At 33.1% G+C, this 26,209-nt stretch overlaps 1 protein-coding gene across 1 annotated transcript; it reads left to right on the top strand.

Moving 5' to 3' along the window:
* The first annotated feature begins 19,298 nt into the window (after nucleotides 1-19,298).
* LOC133328682 (alpha-mannosidase 2) lies at nucleotides 19,299-23,579 on the top strand. The gene is made up of 5 exons (XM_061537225.1): nucleotides 19,299-19,849; nucleotides 20,089-20,181; nucleotides 20,250-22,158; nucleotides 22,223-22,751; nucleotides 22,813-23,579. The coding sequence occupies exons 1-5, from the start codon at nucleotides 19,307-19,309 to the stop codon at nucleotides 23,555-23,557; spliced, it is 3,819 nt and encodes a 1,272-aa protein (XP_061393209.1). The 5' UTR covers nucleotides 19,299-19,306; the 3' UTR covers nucleotides 23,558-23,579.
* The last annotated feature ends 2,630 nt before the right edge of the window (nucleotides 23,580-26,209 follow it).

The raw sequence follows: 26,209 nt of genomic DNA, 5'->3' as shown, positions 1-26,209 counted from the left end.
TCATCTGATCTCGACTCACTGAAATGATCGAACTATTTATGTCCGTTTATCTATTGTAACTTAAAATACAAGTATAATTATGCTCAGATCCTTACGATAATTTGCATGTTCCGGTTAGGGACAATAAATTTTCGGTAATTTATTTTAGTATGTTTTTTCGAGTTTCTCAGTAATTATACGATTACCATGCGATATGCCCGCGAAATATTTCTTCCAAACGTTAAATTTCGGCTATAGATGTGTAGTGCATCACATGCTCGCCACATTCCAAATATTTGGCCAGCATACTGGTTAACACGTAGCATTTTCATATCTAATTGTAAAGTATGCCTATTAAATGGGCCTAGAAGTCTTCATAAGTCTGGTTCTTGATTGATCACGAAACTTTCTGAATTTGATAAATCTTTTAGTGTACCATACACTTAACTATGTTAAGAGATCAAGAAGAAATACCCTTTTGTATTTTGTCAACTGTCAATTAAGCATCCTTACTGACACCATCCGTCGAGAGAGTTTTATTCACCGTATGATGCCTCAAGTAGGTACATCATATAGCTAACGTAGAGATATATAGTAAATCCCTTGTATATATATATATATATATATATGTATATATATAACCAATTATTTGTTGTTAGTGGACCAATTGCATTGTTTTACTACAACCGATAGTTTTAGAATGGCTTGGGGAGAAAGTTCTTGTCTGAGAAGAATTATTTTGTAAACAAAATAAATTTGTGCATATTTAAACATTTGTAAAAATTTATCACAACAACGACGAATATTTCTGCCAACATGTACATACGTATACACACATTTAGATATTTGTTCTAATCATTTAACAAAATGAAATATATTTCATAAACAACAATTCTAAATTTCTAATTTTTTCTGACATAATTGCAGACAGCAGACAAATTGGCAACAATTGTTAATCAGTCGTAACATACTTCTGTTAGCCTAAATGCTACCAAAAATAACAAAGCCATTGTCTGAAAATTTTTATTAAGTTTGCTAAAATACTAACAAGAAATTCATTCATATACCGAGGAATGAAAAAGACGATTTAAAACAACAAGAGGTGTTTTGTTTGGCTGCTGATATGTCATTGGCCACCTTGACAGATGAGAGACACATTTGTATAAAGTTTATTTACATTGAATGTGCTTACAACACGCCAAAATAAACCACCAGCCAGACAGATGCAGACAGCTAAAATTAACAGATAAATCTCAGGCGATATATTTATAGATATTTTCTGTAATCAATGTGCTCAATTATGTTGTTGTACTTTTCTTATTTTGCATTTCCGGTGCGTATGCAGTATTCGGTATTAAGCGGCAGCATTTTAAAATTTATTTCGCGATTTTGCTATTTAGAATCCTTTTTTCGACTATTTAATATATTTATTTTTGAATAACAAAATCTTAAGTTATTGCTTTAGGTTTGATTAGAATAATTGGCATATGTGACCACTACATTTTCATTCAAAATCAATTAAATCCGAAATTGTCAATCTTTGGTATTTTATAATTCAGAATATATATTTTTATTACAGTTATTTTCCATAGATGCATAGGATACTGAAAATTATGGAGTTATATACGTCCATATATACTCTTAAAAAGGTATATAAAGTACTTAAAGAATGTTTTCGTAAGCGATTACATTTACATATCGAAATCAGTTCCTTTTGAAAGTTGTTAGTATTAAACTTTTGAGATTTTATGATTTCGTAGATTAAACGACAATTCTTCACCCATTATCAATTTAAGATAGTTGCATGAATGGTTTTGAAATTGTCAACAAAATTTAACAATTTTTTTTAAACATAAAACGAATCGATTCCTATTTTAGAGAATGAATTGTAAAATTTCGAATGATGGTTTTGAATTACAGAATAAAATAAATTGAATAGGAAAATCGATATTAACATGTTAAAAAATTATTCAACATCTATTATCAACTAAAAAACATAGCGGTTTGAATTTTAATGCATGCCTTCATATATATTCAGTTTCAGTGAATACCGAAATCAGTTCCTTTCAAAAGTTTTAAGATTTTGACTTTTGAGATTTTACGATTTCGCATATCAAACGGCAATTCTTCACCCATTATCAATTGAAGACAATTGTATGAATGGTTTTGATTTGTCAACAAAAATTCGTATTATTTTGGAATAATTAAGAAAATCATGCGACTGGGAATAGAGGATTTTTAAACAGTCACGAAGTAATCACTCATTATTTAATCACATCAAAAATTGATGTAATTACCATTATCATGAATTAAGAAGGAATAATGATAATGATAATGAATACATATAGCATTCAATTTTGATATATGGTAAGAACTGAAATCTTGTGATATGATATGAATTAAAATCCCTTATTTGTCTCAGTAGAACGAGCAATGATTAAACAAAAACATTAAATTTATAAATCCATTAGCTCATTCTGGGAACATTATTATTAGGTCAACTTTTGAGATTGGCTAGATGATGGTTAAGGAAACAAGTCATATATTATATTTGCCCATAAAAGCTTAAACGATCTACTACTGCATCGCATATATAGCCGTACATAGCCACCAGCAACGATGGTGATGATGAAGCTGGACAAGAATAATAGGCACATGTGTGGCTTACTGCTTTCTGGCTTGCTAGCTTGATGTTTCCCCTCTACATTTATTTTATTTTCCTCCTTCCACTTCCTCTGTTACATGAGAGCTTAAACTCAAAAACCCTCGAGGAAAAAAGGCGGCCAACAATCACTCTTCGTATGATGTGATGCCTCATTCACTTTTTCCAGAGTAGTAGATGTGGAAAGGCGTTCTCAATTGTGGTGCGGTGAAGAGTTGTGTTGCCACATTCTACTTACATCTGCCTGAGCAAAGCAACACTACACTGGGCAACAAAACATTTTATTCTTTCTATGCTTATTGCGGTCAATTACATATATAAATCACTCATCACACTCACCAATGCCAACAAATGTATTGTAGAGTTGATGCTGGTGTTGTTTCTTAGTTTCTGCTGTTTGCTCTGCCCTCTTCGGTATTGTTCTCGCTTCATTGGATGTTAGCGGTGTTGTTGCCTTTGCGGTTGGATGGATGGTGGTGGCAGTGTTGTTTTTTTCGTTTAGGAGAACATTTATTAACTGGTTCTTTGTTAGGTCCACATTATTGTATTTGCCCAATGAATGCAGCGGCATTGTTAAAGTTGTTGGGATATCTCTTTAGTTAATGGTTGGTGTATCATAGGGCGCCCGCCCGAGTTCGGATGCTGGCAAAGGGTAAATGATCAAAGTGCTGGAAGTAATGATAAAATGCTTTGTAATGTTGTTAAGTATATTTGTTTTGTTGTAATTGGGCGCTAACATTTTGTTTTGATGTATGAAAATGGTTAATGAATTGGATGATGTAGTTGTTTCTTTCTTTTGATGTTTAGTATTGTTATATAAGCTTTATTGCGGGATTTTGAAGTAGGCGAACTAATTGTAAATCGGCTTAGAACAGAGTTTGAAAATATTACACTCTAAAAAGTTTATATTTTTTGGAGTGGTATTGGTCATAATCTATGTATTAAGCTTTAATATTATTTTTTCAATAATTTTGGAGGACCTGCCATAGTTTTACTATGTGCACAATTAAATAAAAATAAAGGGTCTTGTGAATTATTATTTTATTACAATTAGTTCCAACCGAAAAGATTTTTATATAAAATATGGGTTACTTACCTCACAATGTGATGTGAATCCAGTATTTTTGAATGCTGGGAATTTTCGGAAATTTCCCAGGCATACCTGAGCTAAAAATTATATATTAAAATAATAATAAATGTTAACTTTCAGGTTAACACCACATTTGTCTTATTTTCATGAGATATACCTGAATATTTTTTTGAAATTTTTTATTTATGTTTCTGTTGTACACTTTTGAAATGCAAAGACCGTTAAGGTCAGTTATGCTACTGGTACTCTGCGAATTGGGCCTGGGTTATCTTGTTGTGGCATACCATTCATATTCATTCCTTCACATTACCTTCATATAAAACAAAAGATTTATTTTTTTAGGTCGTTTTTCCTTTTTTGGGGGGAAATTATGACAATCTCAATTTCCATGTTTTTCTGTACATACATATGTGTGTGTGAGTGTGTATTGTTGTCATACCATAACACACCATTGTATTTTTGGTTTGGCAAATTGTCATAACTGTGTTGTTGCTGTTTTTGTCTGGCTTGTATGGCTTTGGGTTCGACGTCGTCGTTGCCGCCGCCACCGACTGCAAATGATAAATTACACATCTGTTTACAGCAGCAAAAAATCCAGTTTTGATCAAAGCCATATGAAGACCAAACATGCTGACCATTCGCTCTACGCATATGGTCTTTACGGACATACATAAGTATGTAAAGATTTTTGGTTTCTTTTGTTTGGCATAAAATGTAGAGGGTGTGTTGTATATCCTCGAAGGATGCAAGCAAAGGTAGAACAGATGCTGAAATGAGGGCCTCAATTTTGGTAATATTTTAGGTGTTTTAAAATACTATAATGTTACATATGGTGATCAGCATATGACTCTACTACCTAAATCCTGGAGAAAATGGTTTAAAATTATTAGGTTGGGGAAAAAGAAATCCATTATTTTTATATGAACTATAGGACTTTATTTAAAATGCTTCGGAATGTCCGATTTGCACCGTTTTGTTGTATGATTTGTTGCCATTTTAACTTAATAATGTCTTTTCATAGATTTTTTTCACAATCCTCCCTAGATACCAATTTTTTATCATTAAAGAAATTTTGCAATGCAAGAAAAAGATGATAGTTGTTTGGTGCAAAGTCCGGACTGTATGGATCAAGCTTTGTGTAAATTTGGAGTATTGAGATTTTTAACACAAATAAATAGTTAATGCCTAAGTTATTAAACCTTAATCATAATAGCAGATTTATATGCTGAAATAACAATAATAAATGCCAAATTGTAAAATGTGGCCCTAATGGCCCTAATTTAGGCCAATTTTATTTTGGTTCTTGTGTTGCTGTTCCATACTTTTGTTTTTAAGTTTTCAAGCAATTTTCATTTTTAAAATGATTCCATGAATCGTAGGCAATGCTTATAAATGTAGAAATGTAAGATTATGTCCCTATACATACGTACAAACACATACATATGTGTATATACCAATTTAGTAGTTTCATATAAACAGAAACAAGTCTTTAATCGGCATAGCTCGTAACTAACCTTGGGGCAAGCATTAAAATATTAATTTGGTTCCAGTGTCTTAATTGTGTCCTCATCTACATTTTTCACAAGGACGAACATGAATTTCATTTATTTATGTTTTGTTAATATCCATGTCAAAAGTTTTAAATTTTCTTGACAAGTAATTACTGCAGAGGATGATAAATTGAATGAATGCTTAGTTAATGACTAGTTTTTGGAATGACAAACTTTAGAACAACAGGAGGAGGGAAATAAAGGAACATAACCATATAAATTTTAAATACTCTAACTATTTATTGGATATTTAACTTTAAGTATTGAACATATGCAAAATGTTTGGTAAAAGTCCACATATACAAAAATTAAATCCGAACCGAATTACTTTGTTTCAAATTGAATAAACAACTTATCTTTGTGACTGCTAATTCGCGAAGGAAAATTCCTATGGATGTTTATGCTACAATTGTAAGGGACAGACATATTTTTTAAGTCCAGATGGAATTTCAGGAGCATCTGCAAATATTTCTTAACCAAAAACTGAGCATATAACACAAATATATATGCATGTGTATGTGCCAATCCAGCAAATAAAGGTTTGCCGTTTTGACTTTATGCCGCAACAGTTGAAAGAAAAAAGGTAATCAATCCCTTTTTTGTTTTTGCTAAATGAAGATTCGTATTTCAGTTCTTCAATCGTAAGCATGAGAATAATTTCAAGCCCATCCCGTTGTTGGGCTCGTTAACTTGTGCCAAGTCATTGATGTCGGTTTTTGTTTCTGTTTTTGTTCTCATTTTTGCAATTCCTTTTTTCTTATTTTTGTTATTTGCCGGTTGGTCGACTACCAAAAAGTATTTAAAAAAATGTTGCTTGATTTTGTATTTTCTTTATAAGGATTATATGGAGAAGAAATAATCTAAAAAAACGAATATGCTGCGTTTGTTTGGTTGGCTACGCTTGTAAACAATCCGAATTATCGTTTTGTACACAGTTTGAACAACGAGCGGAATAATAAACCCTAACAAGTGTAATGTCTTGCTGGTGCGATGTGCATGGTTGCATTTTATACTTTAATAATTCAGATGTTATTACTTTAAAATAAAGCGGTAAACAAAAAACCAGTAAGGAAAGTAGTAAAGTCGGACGGGGCCGACTATATGATACCCTTCACCACTATGGGTATATTAAGCAGGACTATAACATAAAATTGAATGAAAAAAAAGTGATATTTATCTAAATGTGAATCTACCTAGATCTATCCATAAAGTATGTCAATCGACTTCAAACAAATATAAATAGGTCATCCGTTGGGCTATGACTGCACTTCTAGAAAACCAACTACGTAATTCTATGCTCAATTTTTTAAGTTGTGCAAAATTTGATGTCAATCTGACTAACATGAGGAGTTTGATGCCCAATTTACTTGAAATCGGGCGAAAATATATATGGAAGCTCTATCCAAATATTGAGCGATTTCAAACAAACTTGTCACAGGTTAGGTTATACAACTTTCAGAACGTTTTGTTCCAATTGGTTCCTTAGTACGTCAATTACTTAAAATCAATCTATAATAAAAGGGAGCTATATCTAAATCTGGACCGATTTTCACGAAACTTGGCAGACATCATTCTAGGCTCAATTAAGTACGTTATGCCAAATTTCGTGCAAATCGAAGGATATATAGGGACTTTGGTGCACCATTTACATAAAAATCGGACGAAACTATATATGGGAGCTATATCTAAATCTTGACCTATTCATTCTAGACTCAATTCAGTACGTTATGCCAAAATTCGTGTAAATCGGAAGATATTTAGCGACTTTGGTGGACCATTTACATCAAATCGGACGAAACTATATATGGGAGCTATATCTAAATATGGACAGATTTTCTCCAAACTTGGCAGACATCCCTCTAGGCTTAATTCAGTACGTTATGCCAAATTTCGAGCAAATCAGAAGATATATAGGGACTTTGGGCACTATTTACATGAAATCGGACGAAACTATATATGGGAGCTATATCTAAATCTGGACCGATTTTCACGAAACTTGGCAGACATCATTCAAGACCTAAATGATTAGGCTGTACCAAATTTCGTGCAAATCGAAAGATATATAGGGACTTTGGGGCAACATTTACATGAAATCGGACGAAACTATATATGGGAGCTATATCTAAATCTGGACCGATTTTCACGAAACTTGGCAGACATCATTCAAGACCTAAATGATTAGGCTGTACCAAATTTCGTGCAAATCGAAAGATATATAGGGACTTTGGGGCAACATTTACATGAAATCGGACGAAACTATATATGGGAGCTATATCTAAATCTGGACCGATTATCTCCAAACTTGGCATACATCACTCTAGGCTTAATTCAGCACGTTATACCAAATTTCGTGCAAATCAAAAGATATATAGGGACTTTGGGGCACCATTTACATGAAATCGGACGAAACTATATATGGGAGCTATATCTAAATCTGGACCGATTTTCACGAAACTTGGCAGACATCATTCTAGACCTGAATGATTAGGCTGTACCAAATTTCGTGCAAATCGAAAGATATATAGGGAGCGTTTACATTAAATTGGTTAAATATATATATATGGGAGCTATATCTAAATCTGAACCGATTTTTCCCAATTTCAATAGGGTTCGTCCTTGGGCCGAATAAGTGACCTATGCCAAATTTCATCCAATTCGGATCATAAATGCGACCTGTACTTTGTTTACAATTTAACATGGACAGACAGACAGATGGACGGACATGCATAAATCGACTTAGAAAGTGATTCTATGCATATTCTCAAAAGGAACCATGTGTCTATCTCGTTTCCTTTTGCCTGTTACAAACATATGCACAAAGACATAATACCCTGTACCACAGTGTGGTGAAGGGTATAACAACCAATTTTTGGTCGAACTTGTTTTCAAACGGAACTTTTAATGCTGTTATGAATTTTACTTGTTAATGCGATCATACATATAACCTTCCATGGTTTAAATTTTTGTTTTAAAAAGATTTCAAATTATTCATATTCCTTACAAGTTTAATTTTAAATGTTCTATTTTTATGTACATTTTTTCTTACCTTTTAAACATGTTTTGAGCTATTCCCAGCCTATGGAATACATATTTTCCTTTGTGTGTGTGTGTGTTTCGCTGCAGCCATATTGGCTAAGGTGCCTAAAGGGATTTGTTCTTATCATCGGTTATCATGAATTATTATTAACAAAAAAACGAATGAAAAATTGCCACAATGCAGCTGCCATGGTCATTCATAGCAACCATGATGTAGGGGGCCCTACTTGGCAGTAGTCGTCTTATATTTCTTTTTTCCATTTCTTATAAATAATGAAAGCTTGCTGTTCAATATCCATCCGTTTTTTTTCGTTCTCTCCACATCATCTAATATTTATATCTAAAATTGTTCTCTCAGGGGATTTTGTTAAAGCAAGAAGCGTTATTTTTCGAACTCAGAGGTGTTTTCAACTGTGTGAATGCTGGTTTTCGTTGTTAGCAAAATGTGTAAACCTGTAAAGTGTTATTCTTTTTTCTGGTTCTTTCTGATCATATCAACGAAAAGGCCTTTTAATAAATTGCAGAGGGCTTTATTAAACTGTGCAGTAAAACAATATATTGCTAAATGTTATCAGAATGCAACAAATCGAACAAGGTAACGCCTCAATGTAAAATTCTAATTTGGTTCATAAGAAATACACAAAGCAACAAAAGCCTCATTTAATAAGAAAATATAAAATTAAATTGAACTAAAATTCGACTTTGCTTCATAAGAAATACACAGAGCAACACAAGCCTCAGTTAATAAGATTTTATTTTTTTAGGTGAATTACTAACATATTTGAAAATAAAACAGCACAACCTAATATATTCAATTCACGGAAAATTTTCCGTGTGAGATCTGAGAATATTGACTATAAAGGATTTTCCAAAAATGGTCTTGACAAAATTGAATTAAATTTTTGAACGCACACTTATACGAGTACACAGAGGATCAAATATAAGTGCTCAAAATTGAGTTCGCATATTCGATATGTGATATTGCAGTGCCAGTGATACAACGAGTTGATTGTGGTGTCAAGAATATACCTGGATAGAGATACAAATTTACAAATACAATACAATCTGAAATGGAAGATTTGTACGTTTCAATCTATTTATTGTTGAGCGTGTTATCTGAATAAATGGTTCAGTCGATGCAACCGCCTCGTTCTTGAAATTTGACAATTTTTTAATAATATTTGTCACGTCCTTATTGGAAACCCCTATGTATGGTCTATTCTCTATGGAATGTATTTAATTTAGAGAAGATCCATCGAGACGTTATATGCGGGCGGCAATGAACCCAGGAAAAAAGTGATCAGATATATAAATTAGCAATTCCCAAGAAGATGTACTGAAAGCTCTTTTCAAAAGCACCCCTGACAAAGTTATGCAAAAGTTAACGCTTACTCGTCACGTGTGTAATTGAAGGATTTGTTGCGAATTGTTAGTTGTCGCTTGTGCATGTCACACGACAGGTTTGAAACACATCACTGTCCCACAGGGAAGACTGCAAATGATAATGGGTTTTTAGAGAAACGACAGTGCTTGCTGCTCAATGATTACAATTATAATTCTCTAACTACACTTTTGTACATATGTATGTATGAATGTAATTGCTAACTATTTGTTAACAATCTAAACCTGATCATTATTTCCAGCAACAAACATAACAAATAATTTGGGAGGAACAATGAAAGCTCCACTTTTATGCTCTATTGAAGCGTTTAATATGAAAACTATTTTAATTTTTTTAAGGCAACATCAAAAAAAGAAATCACGCTCTCTTTAGCATACATAACATTGTGTTTGTATGGATGTATGTTTGGCTTAGTTTTTTTTTTTTTTTTTTTTTTTTTTTTTGTAATACCAAGTTACAGCTGAACAAATAACCCAATGGTGTTAAATTTACGTTAATGTGGCAGTTTGTTGGCATGAAAACATATCTTCCTGCTTACCGTATACAAGGAAATAGGAAGTGGTATTCCTGTTTGTGTGTGAGTGTTAAATTTTGTTCAATTTCCTTCTATTATGAAGAAAACAGTGAAAACGAAAATGATGAACGACACTCTTCTCTTCTCGTTGAGAATTGTATTATTTTTTAATTTGGAAATTCTGCAGCTGATCCCATTTTATTGTTTCTGATTCTCAACAAAACTAGAAAATATTGTTTTTGTTTGTTTTCCATTCCTAAGTGAAGCACTAAAATCCTCTATCAACTGGAAAATTGTTGAACGGAGGGAATGAAGTAAATTTTGTTGCATGTCAAAAACACTGCTGCTCTGGGAGTATAACAACAACGGCAGCAAAAACTACTATATGAAATATTAACTTACCGTTGTCAGTTTGTGGAACGGTTTCGGGGAACTCGCGGGATGAAGGCATTAGTGGGATGTACCACTGTGGTTGGTTGCCTCGTGTAAATTTGTTATTGTTCCGGTGTGTCAAATGAGGTTGAATGAGGGGGCGAATGATGCTTCTGCAGATAGACGACAGACACAAGGATGCTGGAATCTGAGTGAGTCCCTTACGAATTGCATCATCACGCACTTGGAATTGCAAATGAGCTATGCTATCCATTTTCATTTCGGGCTAAAGTTCCATTTGAGTTTTGCAATCATTTTTATTTTTGTGGGTTCCTTGGTGTGTCTCTCACCCACCCTCTTCCACGCTCTGTCTGCTTTGTCCTGTTTGTTGTTTGGCTTTTGTGTGGAACGTTCATCCCTTTAACGTAATGTTTTTTTCTCTTATTTTTTTTTTTTTTTTGCGAAATTACAGTGGCGGCTGTTAATGACATTTTGGCAAATGAAATGCAATGTTTGTAAGTTTCCATTTTTACGAATACATTTTTCATAATGAACACATAAATCGCATTTAAGGCTTCTTTCGCTTTGAACTGAATGTGAACAAGGGGGAATTCTTAATTTTATTATGGAAGATTTTTTTTGTGTACTTTACCATGATTTTTAACATTAAAATATTTTTAAAAAAAATGAAATTTTAATACAAAACGCTGTAATTCTTATTTATGTTTAAAATTCAGAATGAACTTGTATTTAATTGCAATTTAAAACTTAGAGCAAAATATTTTGATATAAATTATAGGTTTTGATAGCTCTAAACAAGGTTTATTAATAAGGTTAACCGTTAAGGCAAGGTGAAGTCTGTACTGAATGTCAACATTTTTTACTTGAAGAAAAAATAAACAAAAATATTTTTTCGAAACAATATACTCGCACAATACTTGGTCTGTTCTCGTACTGAAAAAATCTACTAATTTTTAATATATTGTTCAATATCATAAAGGGATAATTGTTATCGTAGTAAAAATACTCTTTTTAGAATTTTACACTGTTCTTTTTTATAGGTCATGGGTCTAATAATAAGAAATTATTGAAAATATATTATCACAATTAAGATATAACACCGCTACACCAATGGAACTGGAAATGTTTACTTGCATTTCTGAGCGTTTGAAAAATGGCAGCAGCTTTCAATTTTATTTGGATATGTCTTGAACTAGCGCTGTTGCTGCTACTAGTTCATAAAATAAATCGCATCGCATGTCGGCAATTGTTTTACTAATCGCACGCAATTTCAATTGTTTTGTTTGTTTATTTATCGGCGAGTGGAATTGTTTACATGAGAAATTGTTTTGCACCAACAACTACATGTATCTACAATGAATTATTACTACAAATTTACAGATTAAAAAAAAAAAAATACAATCAGTATATTGATTATGAAACATATGGAGTAGGGTCATAAAATAATTGAAGATTGGAATAGAAGCACCTTAGGAACAGATATATCTTTGTTTATATTCAGTTTCTCATAAGTTCTACAAAACAAGGTTTATTCATAAGCAAGGTTTATTAATAAGCCTTGATTCATAAGGTTAACAGGCAGTCGAATTCGAAGTCTTCATTGGCTGTCAAATTAGTTGTTTGAAGAATAAATAAACAAAAATATTTTTATTCGAATACATACATATGTATGTGCACGTTTCGTAATTAAAATATTGACAGCAAGAGAAGACTAAAGCATGAATTCACCTGCCTGTTAACCATATGAATAAACCTTGCTACAAAATTTAATTTCTTTAAAGAAACCAAATTTATTTTGGATCATTCCCTCTCCTTCTTCATCATTAGTTTTGCAAACACCAAACTTCATTTTATTCTTTGTCAATTTTGAGATCATGTCAAAACTTTTCTTAATAAAAACTTATAACATTGTGCATGCCAACATGTTCAACATGACAATAATGTTTGACGTGTAAAAATCAAACAAAAAGACAAATAACTTAAATTACATTGTATAACCTTAGAAAGCAGTAATGAAAATATCTTTATATTCGATATACCAAGAATACGAATAGTTTTATGTTTATGGTCAGATCTATATATTAATTTGATGAAATATTGACAAAGGTGTATTTTCCAGCAAATTGTGAAAAATAATATTTATTTAATTCTCACTCTAACATCCCCCTCCATATTGGCTTTAAGTTGTAAGTTTTTCACTTCATTGAGCAATTCCACACAAGTAATCCGTATTAGTATTAGAAAACCATATTTCATTTTGAATAATAATACCTCAATTTTACGGTATTTAAGAAGAATAAATTGTAAACTATTTTCCATGGTTATTTTGCAAATACTGTTGTTGTTGTTTTTATATTCTATTTATTTTTATCCCCACATACTTATATCCAATTACGGCATTTTCCTGTAATTAACTTTCCAGTACTTGAGTTTATTGATCACTAGGCCAGTCAGTGCAACAACAAACACACACACACAAAATAATTGACCATCATTATAGAGGCATCTAATGCAGTGACACTAATTAGTGGTCCACTCCATGGCGTTCGGTGATATGTGCGAAGAGATAACTTTAAAATATGACAATCATTTATTGTCACAAATGATTTTGATACGCTTTTAATGTCACCTCCTACCTACCCACACTTTATATCTCCCTTCATTGTGGCACAGTAAATATAATTGTTGTTGTGCTACTAGTTATGGATGAGTGAGTGACATTGCAAGCGTGTGTATGTTTGAATGTGGAAATTTAAATACACACACTTACCTTTATCATTTAAAAATATGACATGGCAAAAAAATTAAAACGCCTATCATAATTTTAAACATGGAAAGTGTAATATATTTTTTTGCATATCTGTTTAGAGGTCCAAGAACAACATGGAAAGGTCATAATTGTTGTCGGTTCGCTTGCTTATGTTTGTTATTTCTGTCCGGTAGTTTGTTTGGTTGTCTGTGAATTCCCAAAGAATAACAAAAACAATAGAACTTTCTGTACTTGACCTAAAACTGCTGTCGTTCAGTATGCTAATTCGTCATACCCCATCCACGTACATATGCGAATCTATGTCTATCGGTTTGTCTTTAGCACTTGACTTACTTACGATACACATATGATGACGACCACAACGACGAACTGCGATTGCTAATCGATATCGTTCAACATTTCGTTCGTTCACTCACTCATTCATTCAGTGCCTCGCCCATTCATTCAACAGTTTTGTGTTTTTGCAATGTGAAAGTATTTTACGATACACAGGTAGAGCTAACAGTCGTGGGCAAAAGTTAAATACTATTAATAACATACAATGTTTATGTTTAGTTACATATGTCGTCGTTGGGTACCAAAGGCGGGAGTGTTTTTTATTGCTATAAATGTTTCCGAAATAAAAAATAATGTTTACATAAGGATATATGTTTACATACAAATTCCTAAATAGTTCTAAAAATTGTATCACTTAATATCAGATACAACAACAACTTTTTTGGAATCGATAATTAAATTTTGTTAAATTTTCACATCTATCCTGCATCTGTTTGACATATTCACATATGGTCCCGGGGGTCATAAGTCGATAAGAATCATGGAGACCAAAGCTCAATTATCTATTTGATGAACATCGATTTTTTTGCATGCTACTGTGAATTTTTATACCGTAGTGTATTTTCGTAAGTGTATAAACATGTAATGCTAATGAGGGAAAAGTTTTTGTTGTTCTTGTCATTATTCATATAATGGACTGCAAACTTGCTCTGATGTTTGGTTATATTGAGCCAACAAAGCATTGCTTTTTTGCCGACTCATTGTTTATTAAAATAAAAATCGACAATATAGTATTATATTATTATATAGTAATATATTAAAATAGCATTCACAATGGATATTTACAAATCAATAAATACAATCACTGCTTAACCCAGATATGCAAAGAATACAACATACTGTACACTCGTTATTTGGAAGTTACACTTTTAATCAGAATCCTTAACATAACCTCAAGCTCAACAAGCTCTTTAGAATAATTAACAAACAGTAAACCTAGAATTTTTAACATAGCAGCTGTACTGCATGCAGTTCACTGGGTTAAGTTCTTCTCTGAACACATGGTACAATTATAAAAGGTAACAGCAAGTCCCAGCTGATTTGATTCCAACGTAATACTAGTGTCAATATGAATTTGACAAATTATGTTTTTAAAAATTACCCAACAGGAAAATTGGGAACGCATACAATTTGTAATTGTTCTTTATTAAATGTGCTCCCGTATTCAATTTACTCAATCTGCCTGCTGGGAAAGTTTGAGGAAGCAAATCTTTCTTCAAGGAACAACTCGCTATTCCCTGCATTTGTATATGTGTTACACATATATATGGCAATGGCTCAATTGGAAGAAAGATGTGGAAGCGATAGAAATATAAATTTGATAGATTTTCATTCATGTTTTTCAATTTTTATTTTGAGGATTCGAAAATATTTCATTTTCAAAATAAAAATAATTTGATGATAATTTGTTTGTTTGTTTACATTTTTCTGTCAAATGAGTTGACACTAGTAGAACTTGCAACAACAAATTTCCATGTGGTTGTTGTATCGTTTTTTTGTACAACAACACTTGCTGCTACCTTCTATTATTATACCATGCTCTGAACAGAGGAATATGCCAGAATATAAAACAATGTTTTAAAGTTGCCAGTAATGCTACATGCAGAGTATAGAAAAATAAAGAAATAAAGTGTAAAATTAGTTAATAGCCCCGGTTTGGGTACTACGATTTTGAGTTGAATATTCCTTTTTTTTCTTTATTTATTTATTCCATTCCATTAATCATATCAATTTCTTTGTATACTTCACTAGCAAATTCGTATAATTTTCGCTAATTCACGCTCACAAAACAAAATATGTATCATTTACCCATTTTCGTGCCTTTGTTGCAAGCACGTGTTCGTAAACACACGGCCAATGTAGTTGTGTGATGCTAACAAATGTTCCGCCAAAACATTATAGTCTTCTTGAATTATGGAAGCTTTAAATCTATAGCAGCATTGTTGATTTGCATTTATTACACATAAGTGTAAACAGATTGACAATAGAGTCTTCCGATAAGAATTCACACCATTAGAGTTTGTAAAATATTTTAAAATTTTGCAAAAAAAAAAAAAAAACTGCCATACATTAAATGTATGTGTCTAAAGTAAAAGAATGTGCCCATTCTTGAAGCCAATGAGACATGAGAACCCGCAAAAGTGAATGAAATTATGTGAAGGCAAATTCATGATGGTTGAATCCCCGCCGGATCCTTTTATTTTCCTATTAGCATTCATCTCTAATGTTTCGTCATTCATAGCCCCATTGAATGATGTATTCATGTGGAAGAGATGCCATGCCATAACAACATTAGTTGTGACGGAATTTGTCTGACATCAGGCAGGTGCTGAGTCGATGGGGGCGTTCTCCAATTTATATTTTTGCAACAATTTACTTTAATCTTGTTTTATTGTTTGTCTGCTGTCGTTTACGTTACTTTTCTCTTCAGAGCAGTTAATGTTTTCAACAAGGAAAGTGATGGTGAAATATATAGGCGAAGGGTGGGTGGTACTGGCATGATGGTTTTTCTATACATAAAATTACAAATGTGCATGTTAACGAACGAGCGAGTCACACAGATTCGTTTCAACATTGACAAAACACATGCACAGGTGTTGTTGCTGCGCTGTTTAAATAATCGTTTTTGTTTTCATCTAAACATTTTTAACGAGAAAGTGCAAAACAATCTAAACAAGAACAGCAACAACGACGACAACAGCACCAGCACCAGCTAGTAGCAGCACCATCAACTTTTGTTTTTGCATTAACTTTTGTGGTATGTTGGTGTGTGGTGTCGCTGGTGTAGTGACAACATTAATTATGCTGTTATTTCGTTAAAGGCGCCCCACATCTGCGCATAACCAGCATGTCGAACATTACAAAGCCCTCAATCGGCTCAAACCGCTTCCATTCCATCACATGCATTATTATTATGAACAAAGTTTAGAAAAATATGTAAGTGGAAGTGCAGGGAATCGCTTGTAATTATAATAGCTATGTTGCTATAAATCGCCCAGTCCACAGATTAGCTAGCAAAACCTAATGACGAGGAACCAATAGCCTAGATAAAATGAAATAATTACAAAATTATAGCATTTATTTGCTATAACAAGGATAGCATCCTTATTTAAGTTATTGTACTCAAACACAACAAGTCGAGCATCTTGATTTTGGAATCCATTACAAACGACATCAACTATTATCTAATGGCTCTCATAAATTGCTACATTAACAAACAGACCAACATTTAAAACGACGACAACAACTACCACAAAAATATAATAGAATCGAAAAAATGTGCATGTCTCTTGGCCATCCTTTATGCTTAGTCAGGCTTCACTTGGTTGCTGTTGTCACCCCTTTTGCTTTTGCTCCTCCCCCCAAACAAGAACAATCGATTGCGTGTAAAATTGAAAATTACAGCATTGATGTTGTTGTCGTTTCGTTGGACTTTTTTTTTCTTCTTGGTTTTGTTGTTATTTTTGTCACGAAAACAATTTAAACGGTCGAACAGATCTGCCGGCCACAGGTTACTACATTTAGCACTAAATTTATTCATATTGTCTGATTGTTGCACGTCGTAGTTGTTCTTGTTGTTGTTGCTGACTGGATCCATTTGATTTGTATAATTCAGTTGTTGAAATGCTCAACATTGAAAATAAATTCCACAACATGACATGAAATTCATTTCGACAATCAACCGGACCATTCGTTCTTCGTTAAACAAACAGTATGGTTTAGTTGTATAGTTTCCAAAAAATATTAAATATACTATTATTTTCTTTGGAGAGAGATACGAAGCCTTAAGCGTTGATATTTTTGATGCATGCACCGCTTTTGTTGTGCTCAAAGGGAGCACATATATCTGATTGGTTTATTGGTTTATTTAAATTGATCCAGATGAGAATAACAAATATATTCGTTAACCTATAAACTATAATATTTCAGTAATAGTTGAAATAGTTCCGAATATAAAAGAAGGACTCTTTGGATCGACTATATAGCCCGTATTTTTGTAGAGTGGGTAATTTGATTACATTTTCTTTTTGACTAACTTTGTTCTGAATTTACTCTCTGATACAATACATTGACCACTACTGAACGTATTAGAAGATCTATTAGCTTCTCCCTCTCTTAACTATATGTTTAATAGCCTCTAAAACATAATTTCCTGATACTGTATTTTCCACAAAATTAAAAAAATAATAATTAACTCTCTGTCTCTCATGCAGCTAGCACACAAACACACACACTTCATTTAACGCAATGTGAATATATCCATTTCGATTACCATTGTGCTGACTAATATTATAAAGCTTAATTGTTTGGAAGATATTCCCGTTAAATGTTGTTGTCTCTCGGTGTAGCAGGACGTGTTTCCATTTTATCCAATTATTTCGGTTATTATCTTTCCGGTCATTAGGCACGAAACTCCATTTAAAAGTTGATGATGAATGAGTCTCAAGGGTAATGGGTGACAATTTTTGCAGTTCAGTTGCAATTGTTATTTATTATCAATTTGTTGGTGGTAGTCACTGTTATCGTCGGAAGTTTAGTGCCACTTGCTGATTTAATAATAAACTATAAAAAGGTACATTTATCTAAGAGGTAATACCAAATCACTAGAGAATAGATATTATATGCTGTCATTTGGTCATGATTGCCTTCCAGGCTTACATTGAACGACAGCATTATTATATTAGTGGAACAGCGAAATACCAACCGTACCTCTTTGTTTAAAGCTTTTTAAATGTTATTGGTATTCAAGCTAATGACTTAATGCATTTTTCTGTCTTCTTATAACAAAAAATCTCTTTTTATAAAAACGACATATAATACAATTAATTTTTCTTTAAGGCCCTTACAAATAATGTCCTGGGTTTTTATTTAATTCCACTTTTTTATTCGCTGAGAATAAATTGCACAAAACAAAATCCAAATTATATTTATGATTTCTTATCCTTTTTTCACAATATATTTTTTTATTTTCTCGTTTAGATTGTGTACTGCAAATCGACAACTTCTGAAGATGCGACGGCGGTAGCTGACCAACAACGAACACCATCATAACAAGAGAAAAAAGACAAAAAAACCACGGCATAATCGGTCGTAAACAGAAGAATACAAAAAAACATAACCTCAACAACTGGACGACAGTTGTGTTTTTTTTACTGCTAAGGACGGCAGAGATCATGGCGGACATTGATATGGCTGACAAGCAGTTAAATTAGTTTTAAGATTGACACAGACACAGCCCTTTTGTGCTGCAGCAGCAGCTGCAGCAATCGAACCACAAAATACGGGGCCACAACAGAACAGATTCCAAGCACACACACATACATATATATTCAATCATATATATAGCTGGAGAAATATAAAATAGAACCTAAAACAGACAACGAAATCGCAATTTAACGAAGACTACGAATCTCAGAGAAAGAAAAGAAAAAAACCCAAACGAAAACAAATCCCGCATAGTAAAGGAGCTGAAATTTAATCCTTTTTTAAATTAAATCTTGGCGACGTTGTTATCCATCGATCTGTTGTTAGCAGCGAGAGAGGCTGTACCACGACCACTGCAACAAATTCACGATGACTGTAAAGATTTTTAGACGTGGCTCCGCACGTTGTATTGGCTTGTTATCGGCCTTTATAACAATTCTACTATGCCTTTACTATATTTCTATGGGACAGCCCTCGAACATACAACCTAAGGAGCCCATCGCTAGCTTGTTTGTTGGCAGTGGGGGTAGCGGTGCGTCAGCGGCAGGGCAAGTCAATAATCTAGTTGCTGAAAATGGTGCCGACAATACTGAGCCCCAACAACTACGAATTTATGGCAGTAAAATAAGACACGGCAACAATGAAGATGAGAATGCCCCACCAACGGCATTGAGGCAACATCAATTGATGGCAAAATCTGCAGTCAATGGACCAAGACAACAAAATGCAGCCGGTGATGATGCAGTGGATTATGGTGCTGCTGCAGCAGCTGGTAGTAGTGGCGTTGATGGTTCCTTTGGCAGTGGCAATATGTATGTCAATAATCCTCAATGGGGCGATAAATGTTATATTTTAGAGGAAAGCGAAACCAACATAACATCACAAGATGAATATGCAAAATTTGATTTTCAGGTAAGGAATGGCAACAAATACAGAAGTTGAATAGTAATAATCAATTTTATTGTAGTAACCTACATCGTAATAGGTTACTACAATAATATATTTAAATTGATCCTAAAAATATGCAACATATTTACGTAATGGTATTTGTTCGTTAGTTAAATTTAGTTTTAGTTAAATTATATAGATATATACGTTGTTGATTTTAATATACATATTTATTTATATTTATTTCTTAAATCTGTTTTCAGCCTGAATGGGTTCGTACCAAAGAATATTGGGATCGTGGCTTTGAAGAACGCTTCGAGGCCCAGAAAAAAGACAAACAAAGACCACCACTAAAGGTAAGCATCCTAGTTTATAGTAATTTGACATAATACATACCAAATATTTTCCCTTTTTTCCTCGCCAGGTAATTGTTGTCCCCCATTCACACAATGACCCGGGCTGGTTAAAGACCTTTCTCAATTACTTCCAAAGTGATTCGAGACAGATTCTAAATCTAATGGTCACAAAAATGCAAGAATATACCGATATGACTTTCATATGGTCTGAAATAAGTTTCTTACAATTGTGGTGGGATCAAGCCCATCCTACCAAACAGAGGGCACTGAAACGGCTAATTAATTCTGGAAGATTTGAAATTACAACTGGTGGTTGGGTTATGACTGATGAGGCTAATGTCCATCTCTATGCCATGTTAGATCAACTGATTGAGGGACACCAGTGGCTAAAAAATAATTTAAATGTTACACCCACTGTAGGCTGGTCAATTGACCCCTTTGGTCATGGCAGTACTGTACCATACCTACTTTCTGGTAGCAATTTTGAGGGAGCTATTATACAGCGTATCCATTATGCCTGGAAACAATGGTTTGCTAGACATCAAAAAGGAGATTTTATATGGACACCATACTGGAACACCCATGGTGGTGGTGCAACAGATAAGGAGCAACAACAACACCGCAAGGGAAGTTTGTTAACGCACAATATGCCATTCGATATATATTCCATAAAAGGTTCATGCGGACCACATCCTTTCATCTGCTTAAATTTTGATTTCCGTAAAATACCTGGTGAATACACGGAATATTCAATTAAGGCTCAGTTCATTACTGACGAAAATATTGAGGAAAAAGCTCAGTTGTTATTGGAACAGTACTCACGCACCGCTTCTTTGTTTCCGCATAATGTAGCTCTAATCCCAGTAGGCGACGATTTTCGTTATAACAAAGAACGTGAAGTTGATCAGCAATACACAAATTACAAAAAACTCATCGATCACATCATGGCCAATAAGAGGCTATATAATGTGGATATTTCGTTTGGCACGCCCAAGGACTATTTCAATGAAATCAAAAAGAGAACAGCAGAGTTTCCCACATTTAAGGGAGATTTCTTCGTATACTCTGACATCTTTTCTGAAGGAAGACCAGCATATTGGTCGGGATATTTCACAACACGTCCATCATACAAAATTTTGAGTGCTGATTTGGAACAAAATCTTCGTGCCGGAGAAATATTATTTACCTTGGCATATAATACAGCTCGTCAGAGGCATCATGAGAATGCAATAAAAATATTTGAAAAGAATTATGAGAAAATGATACATGCCAGACGCAATCTGGGTCTGTTCCAACATCATGACGCCATAACAGGGACATCAAAGGCAGCTGTTATGCGCGACTATGGTATGCGTTTGTTTGAAAGTATTCAGGATGTTGTACGCATGCAACAATCTGCCATTGAGCTGCTTATACAAAACGGTACAGAGAGACACAATTTCCTTCTAAGCGAATTGGAGAGAGATAACTTCAGTAAATTGCCACGAAAGACTCCCATACCATTGGCTACATCGTCTCCCAACAGTGATTTCTCCATTGAGTTTACATCTTCTTCGGCGGATGGCAAGTCCGCCAACTTTGTGATATTCAATCCCTTGACCCATAAGCGTATAGAGGCACTTACAATTAGAACTACCACACCGTATGTGAAGATTCTCAACGATGCCGGCCAGGAATTAAGAAGTGTACAAATAAATCCCGTTTGGAATATTAGCGATCCCTATGAACTGGGAATGAATATGATGGGTTCGTCCACCACGGCTCGTATACGTATTTCTAGGCGGCAGTATGAGGTAATGTTTATAGCTGAATTGGATCCATTGTCGTTAACTTCGTTCACGGTCGCAGTGGATGAGGTTAATGCCAAACGACTGATGTCAACAATCTATTGTGATGAGTGCACAGATCAAATGGATGGAAGTACTACCGAGAGTCCATTGTCGAAAGAGGAATTTGTTGTAAAATCTAAACCACCGGGTGAGTAACAGCTTTGAAAATGTAATTTTCCTCTGTAACGTAACCACAATTCTTTTGATTCCAGGCGATATCCAATTGGAGAACAATTTCATGCGTTTATTGTTTGACGAGAAGACTGGCTTTCTGAAGACAAACACCCGTAAAGGGGTTAATCAGCAACTGCTAAATCCAATGCAATGCGCCATCAAATTTGCTGCTTATCGTAGTGCGCAATTTCATTCAGGGGCATATCTGTTCAAAACGGATCCCGAACAAAGTGAGGCAGAGAAGGATGTATTGGACCAATACGAAGATAAACGTATTATAATTACATCGGGTTTGATAGCCAGTGATGTTACAGTTATTTATGGACCATTCTTGGCACACACGGTTCGAATTTTCAACACGAAAACCCACTTGGATGCAGCAATATACATTGAGAATGACATCGATTTTGAACCACCACCCAAGAATCGGGAAACTGAACTGTTTATGCGTTTTATAACTGACATTGATAATATAGCTCCAGTGAACAAGGATACCTTAAAGGATGGAGATACAATTCCGGAGTTGCCAGAGTTTTACACCGATCAAAATGGTTTCCAATTTCATAGGTAAGTTTTCAAGTGTGCTTGCAATGCGTGTATTTAAATATTTTATATTATATATTTTCAGACGTATCAAGGTACCTTCGATTGGTATTGAGGGCAATTACTTCCCCATTACAACGGCTGCCTTTATGCAAGATGACAAAGTAAGATTTTCATTATTGACTACTCATGCCCAGGGTGCTGCCAGTTATGAACCAGGTCAATTGGAAGTAATGCTCGATCGAAGAACTCTGTACGATGATTACCGTGGCATGGGTGAAGGTATTGTTGATAGCCGGTTGACGCGTCATAAGTTCTGGGTTGTCATAGAAGATATGCCTGTTGTAGCCAAACCCAAAAAGTATCAAGTGCCCAGTTTGTTAACCAATTATTTGGCGAATGGTTTACGCTACCCTCCCACCATTTATTTTGTGGAAAATTTCGAAAACCCACCTCACTTGAAGAATAAAGCTTTGCTCTTGGATAATGGCGCCCTGCCATGTGACGTGCATCTGATTAATTTCCGTACCTTGTCAGAGGAACAATTACAGCTATTCCCTTCGTCATCAGCTTTAATGATTTTACAAAGGCAGGGTTTCGATTGTTCGGTGAACAATAAACAGGATATTGATCTGCTTTCCAGCGTGTGTCCCTTTAAACATCAAGGTCTTGGCCATGTTAATTTCAATAAATTGCATTTAGATTCTTTGGAAACCACCAGTTTAACTGGCATATTGCCAGTACATAGACGTAAGAAATTGAAGAACTTCAATGACATTACCATAGAGCCAATGGAGTTATTAACATTCAATGTCACATTTAAGACTTAGAATTAAGCCGACTATCCAAAAAGAGCAACATACCGAGTACGTAAGCAATTAGAATAAGTTGTTTATTTATTTAGTTTTATTTCCATGAATCTCAAAACAACCAATCACACTTTACACACGACACGTATACAATTGACTGATTTTTTTATTCCTTTTGCTTTATTTTTGAATTTCCTTACCTTTCTAAAACTTTCATAAAATGACTGAATTTCTTAAACAACGCAATATTAAAAAAAAATATTTTCTATTAATATTCACAGGATAGATTGTCTTCTATTATTGCACCTATCATTCCAAACAGACTTTTCGTTCAAACAACCCACAATAGCTTTCACAACTACAACAGTATTCCAATGGAACAAACTGTTTGCTGGGGTAGAGTTTTTTTAATATACATATAGATTTTCCTTTTATAAACGTCATACCTCTCTAATTTTTATTATTGTTTATACTATACAAAGCAAATAGTACACATTTTTTTTAAACCGATTTATTTTATTTAGTTTAAACTGTAGGTCAGTAATAGTTTAAATACAGAAACGCCAGTGAGATATCACTTAAAATTTAAATTGTGTGTTAATTTCAATGGAATCGTAGTCAAATATTCAATTTGACCACTACTGTATTTTTGTTCTAGATATAATCAAAGAAGTGCAATATATGCCAACACGTCCTCTTTTTGTCCTTCGTCAGTATATATTAACTAGATGCAAATGATATTTATTTAAGAAAAAACAAAATATATTTACAAAGTAAAACATAACGTAACTAACAGACACACACATAGAGTACATGTTATATATATATGTATGTACCTTTTCTCTTGAACCAGACCAGATTTTATGATAAATCGTTAAAAACAAAAGAAATGAAAACAAATCATTTTAATCGAAATACTTTTCATATTATTATACTGATTATCATTATTAACGAATCTCTTTAAATAAAGGTTTATTTTTCTCAGGCATTATTTAACAAACAAGCAAGCAAATATTAAATATAAAAGGAAAAAATACAAGTACTACGTTTGTCACATAAGAATCCCTATTTAAAATCCGAGAAACATTTTATACAACATCACCACTATATATAGTAATTCAAAATACGTGGTAGTTCTATATTTATATATTTGTTCAAACATCACTGTAATAATTGTAGATTTATTTTTATAGCTTTTAGAGAAAATTTTATGGTAGAAAGTAAATAATATGGACTGATAAAAGGATACAACATTTCGTGTAAGTGGGGATACAATTAGAGACTCCAAAACAAAAATATACGAAAACGAATATTGGGAAAAGAAGATGCTATACATGGAAAATGTTTCCCACTACAAAATATTCTGAAAAAAAACACGAGAAAGTAAACAATGTGCTTGTCCCTTAAGGCATTGAACATTTTTCCCTATTACAGAAGTCATAATTATTGAATGGTCTTATAGTTGGCAATACATTAGGGGACAGTACATTAATTCGTCATATATTCATATTAGAACTGGGAATGTTGATACAACTACATCCAATTATTTATATTTGGATTTATATTAACCAATTTTATATTGTCACAGTTATTATTCATTCTAAAAGTTTGATTTTGCGTATCATTAGTTTTCTAGAACAATTTTTTTAAACCAAAATTTATATAAAATATTTATTTAATGACTGATTATTACATTAATGTATTTATGTAGTATATTTGTATATTTTAATATATTTATTAATTAGTTATGCCTAATTTTATTAAGTAACAAATGTAACACTTGCCTTTTTAGCAACAAATATTAAAAAAAACAAAAACACAAAACCGAATTTCTATTTTGAAAAATAATTAGTTGAACATTTTTTATGTTGCAAGTAATTTAATTTTTGTTATTGAAGGAGGCCTACATAATTAAAAAAAATGAATATGAAATTAAATACATTGAATTTGCACGTCATTTTAGAATAAAAAACAAAAGAAACACCACAAGCAACCAAATTGTAAATACCAACTAAAGTTCTTTCAAAAATATATTTAAAAAATAACAAACAGTAACAACGTTTTTATATATAGCGCCACAAATCGTAATGAAAAAACCCTTGAAAGTATTTAAATACCATAGTTACTACTTAAATAAAGCCTCGAGTAAAATATGAAAAATATATATTAAACAAAGTTTATCAGTAAAAAATGAAAAAAAAACAGAGAAAATGCCCTAACAAAAAAGTGTTGCAATGAAAAAAAAGACACCATAGCTCTTAAAACCTTAATATATATAATACAAATCTATATACTATAATTGATATTTTTAAACTAAGTTTTAGGTACATTTTAAACATACTTTACAAAATGATACTTACAAATAAAACAAGAGAATAAATAACACGTCAAAAGAAACCACAAAACGAAATTTAAAATAAAATGTATTCTTCAAAACAAAATAAGATGTGTTTTACTTTATTATATCTCATCCTTATGGCTAATTTGGAATCGATTTGCAAATGTCCGACTGGCTGGTGTGCATGATAACTCTCAAAGGGAGTAACCGATTTCACTTAAACTTTTTACATCGTAATATTATTTCCAAACTTAAATCAAGTTCGAAGATGGGGAATGTCGGTCTTCTCCTTCTGTTACCTACCACAAAAATGGTCAAAACATATGCCCCATATA

This window comes from Musca vetustissima, unplaced genomic scaffold (genome assembly GCF_032173495.1).
Source record: "Musca vetustissima isolate MV318-11 ecotype Yass unplaced genomic scaffold, APGP_CSIRO_Mvet_v1 utg1439, whole genome shotgun sequence".
NCBI classification, from domain to species: domain Eukaryota; kingdom Metazoa; phylum Arthropoda; class Insecta; order Diptera; family Muscidae; genus Musca; species Musca vetustissima.
This window is presented reverse-complemented; position numbering and strand designations above follow the sequence as displayed.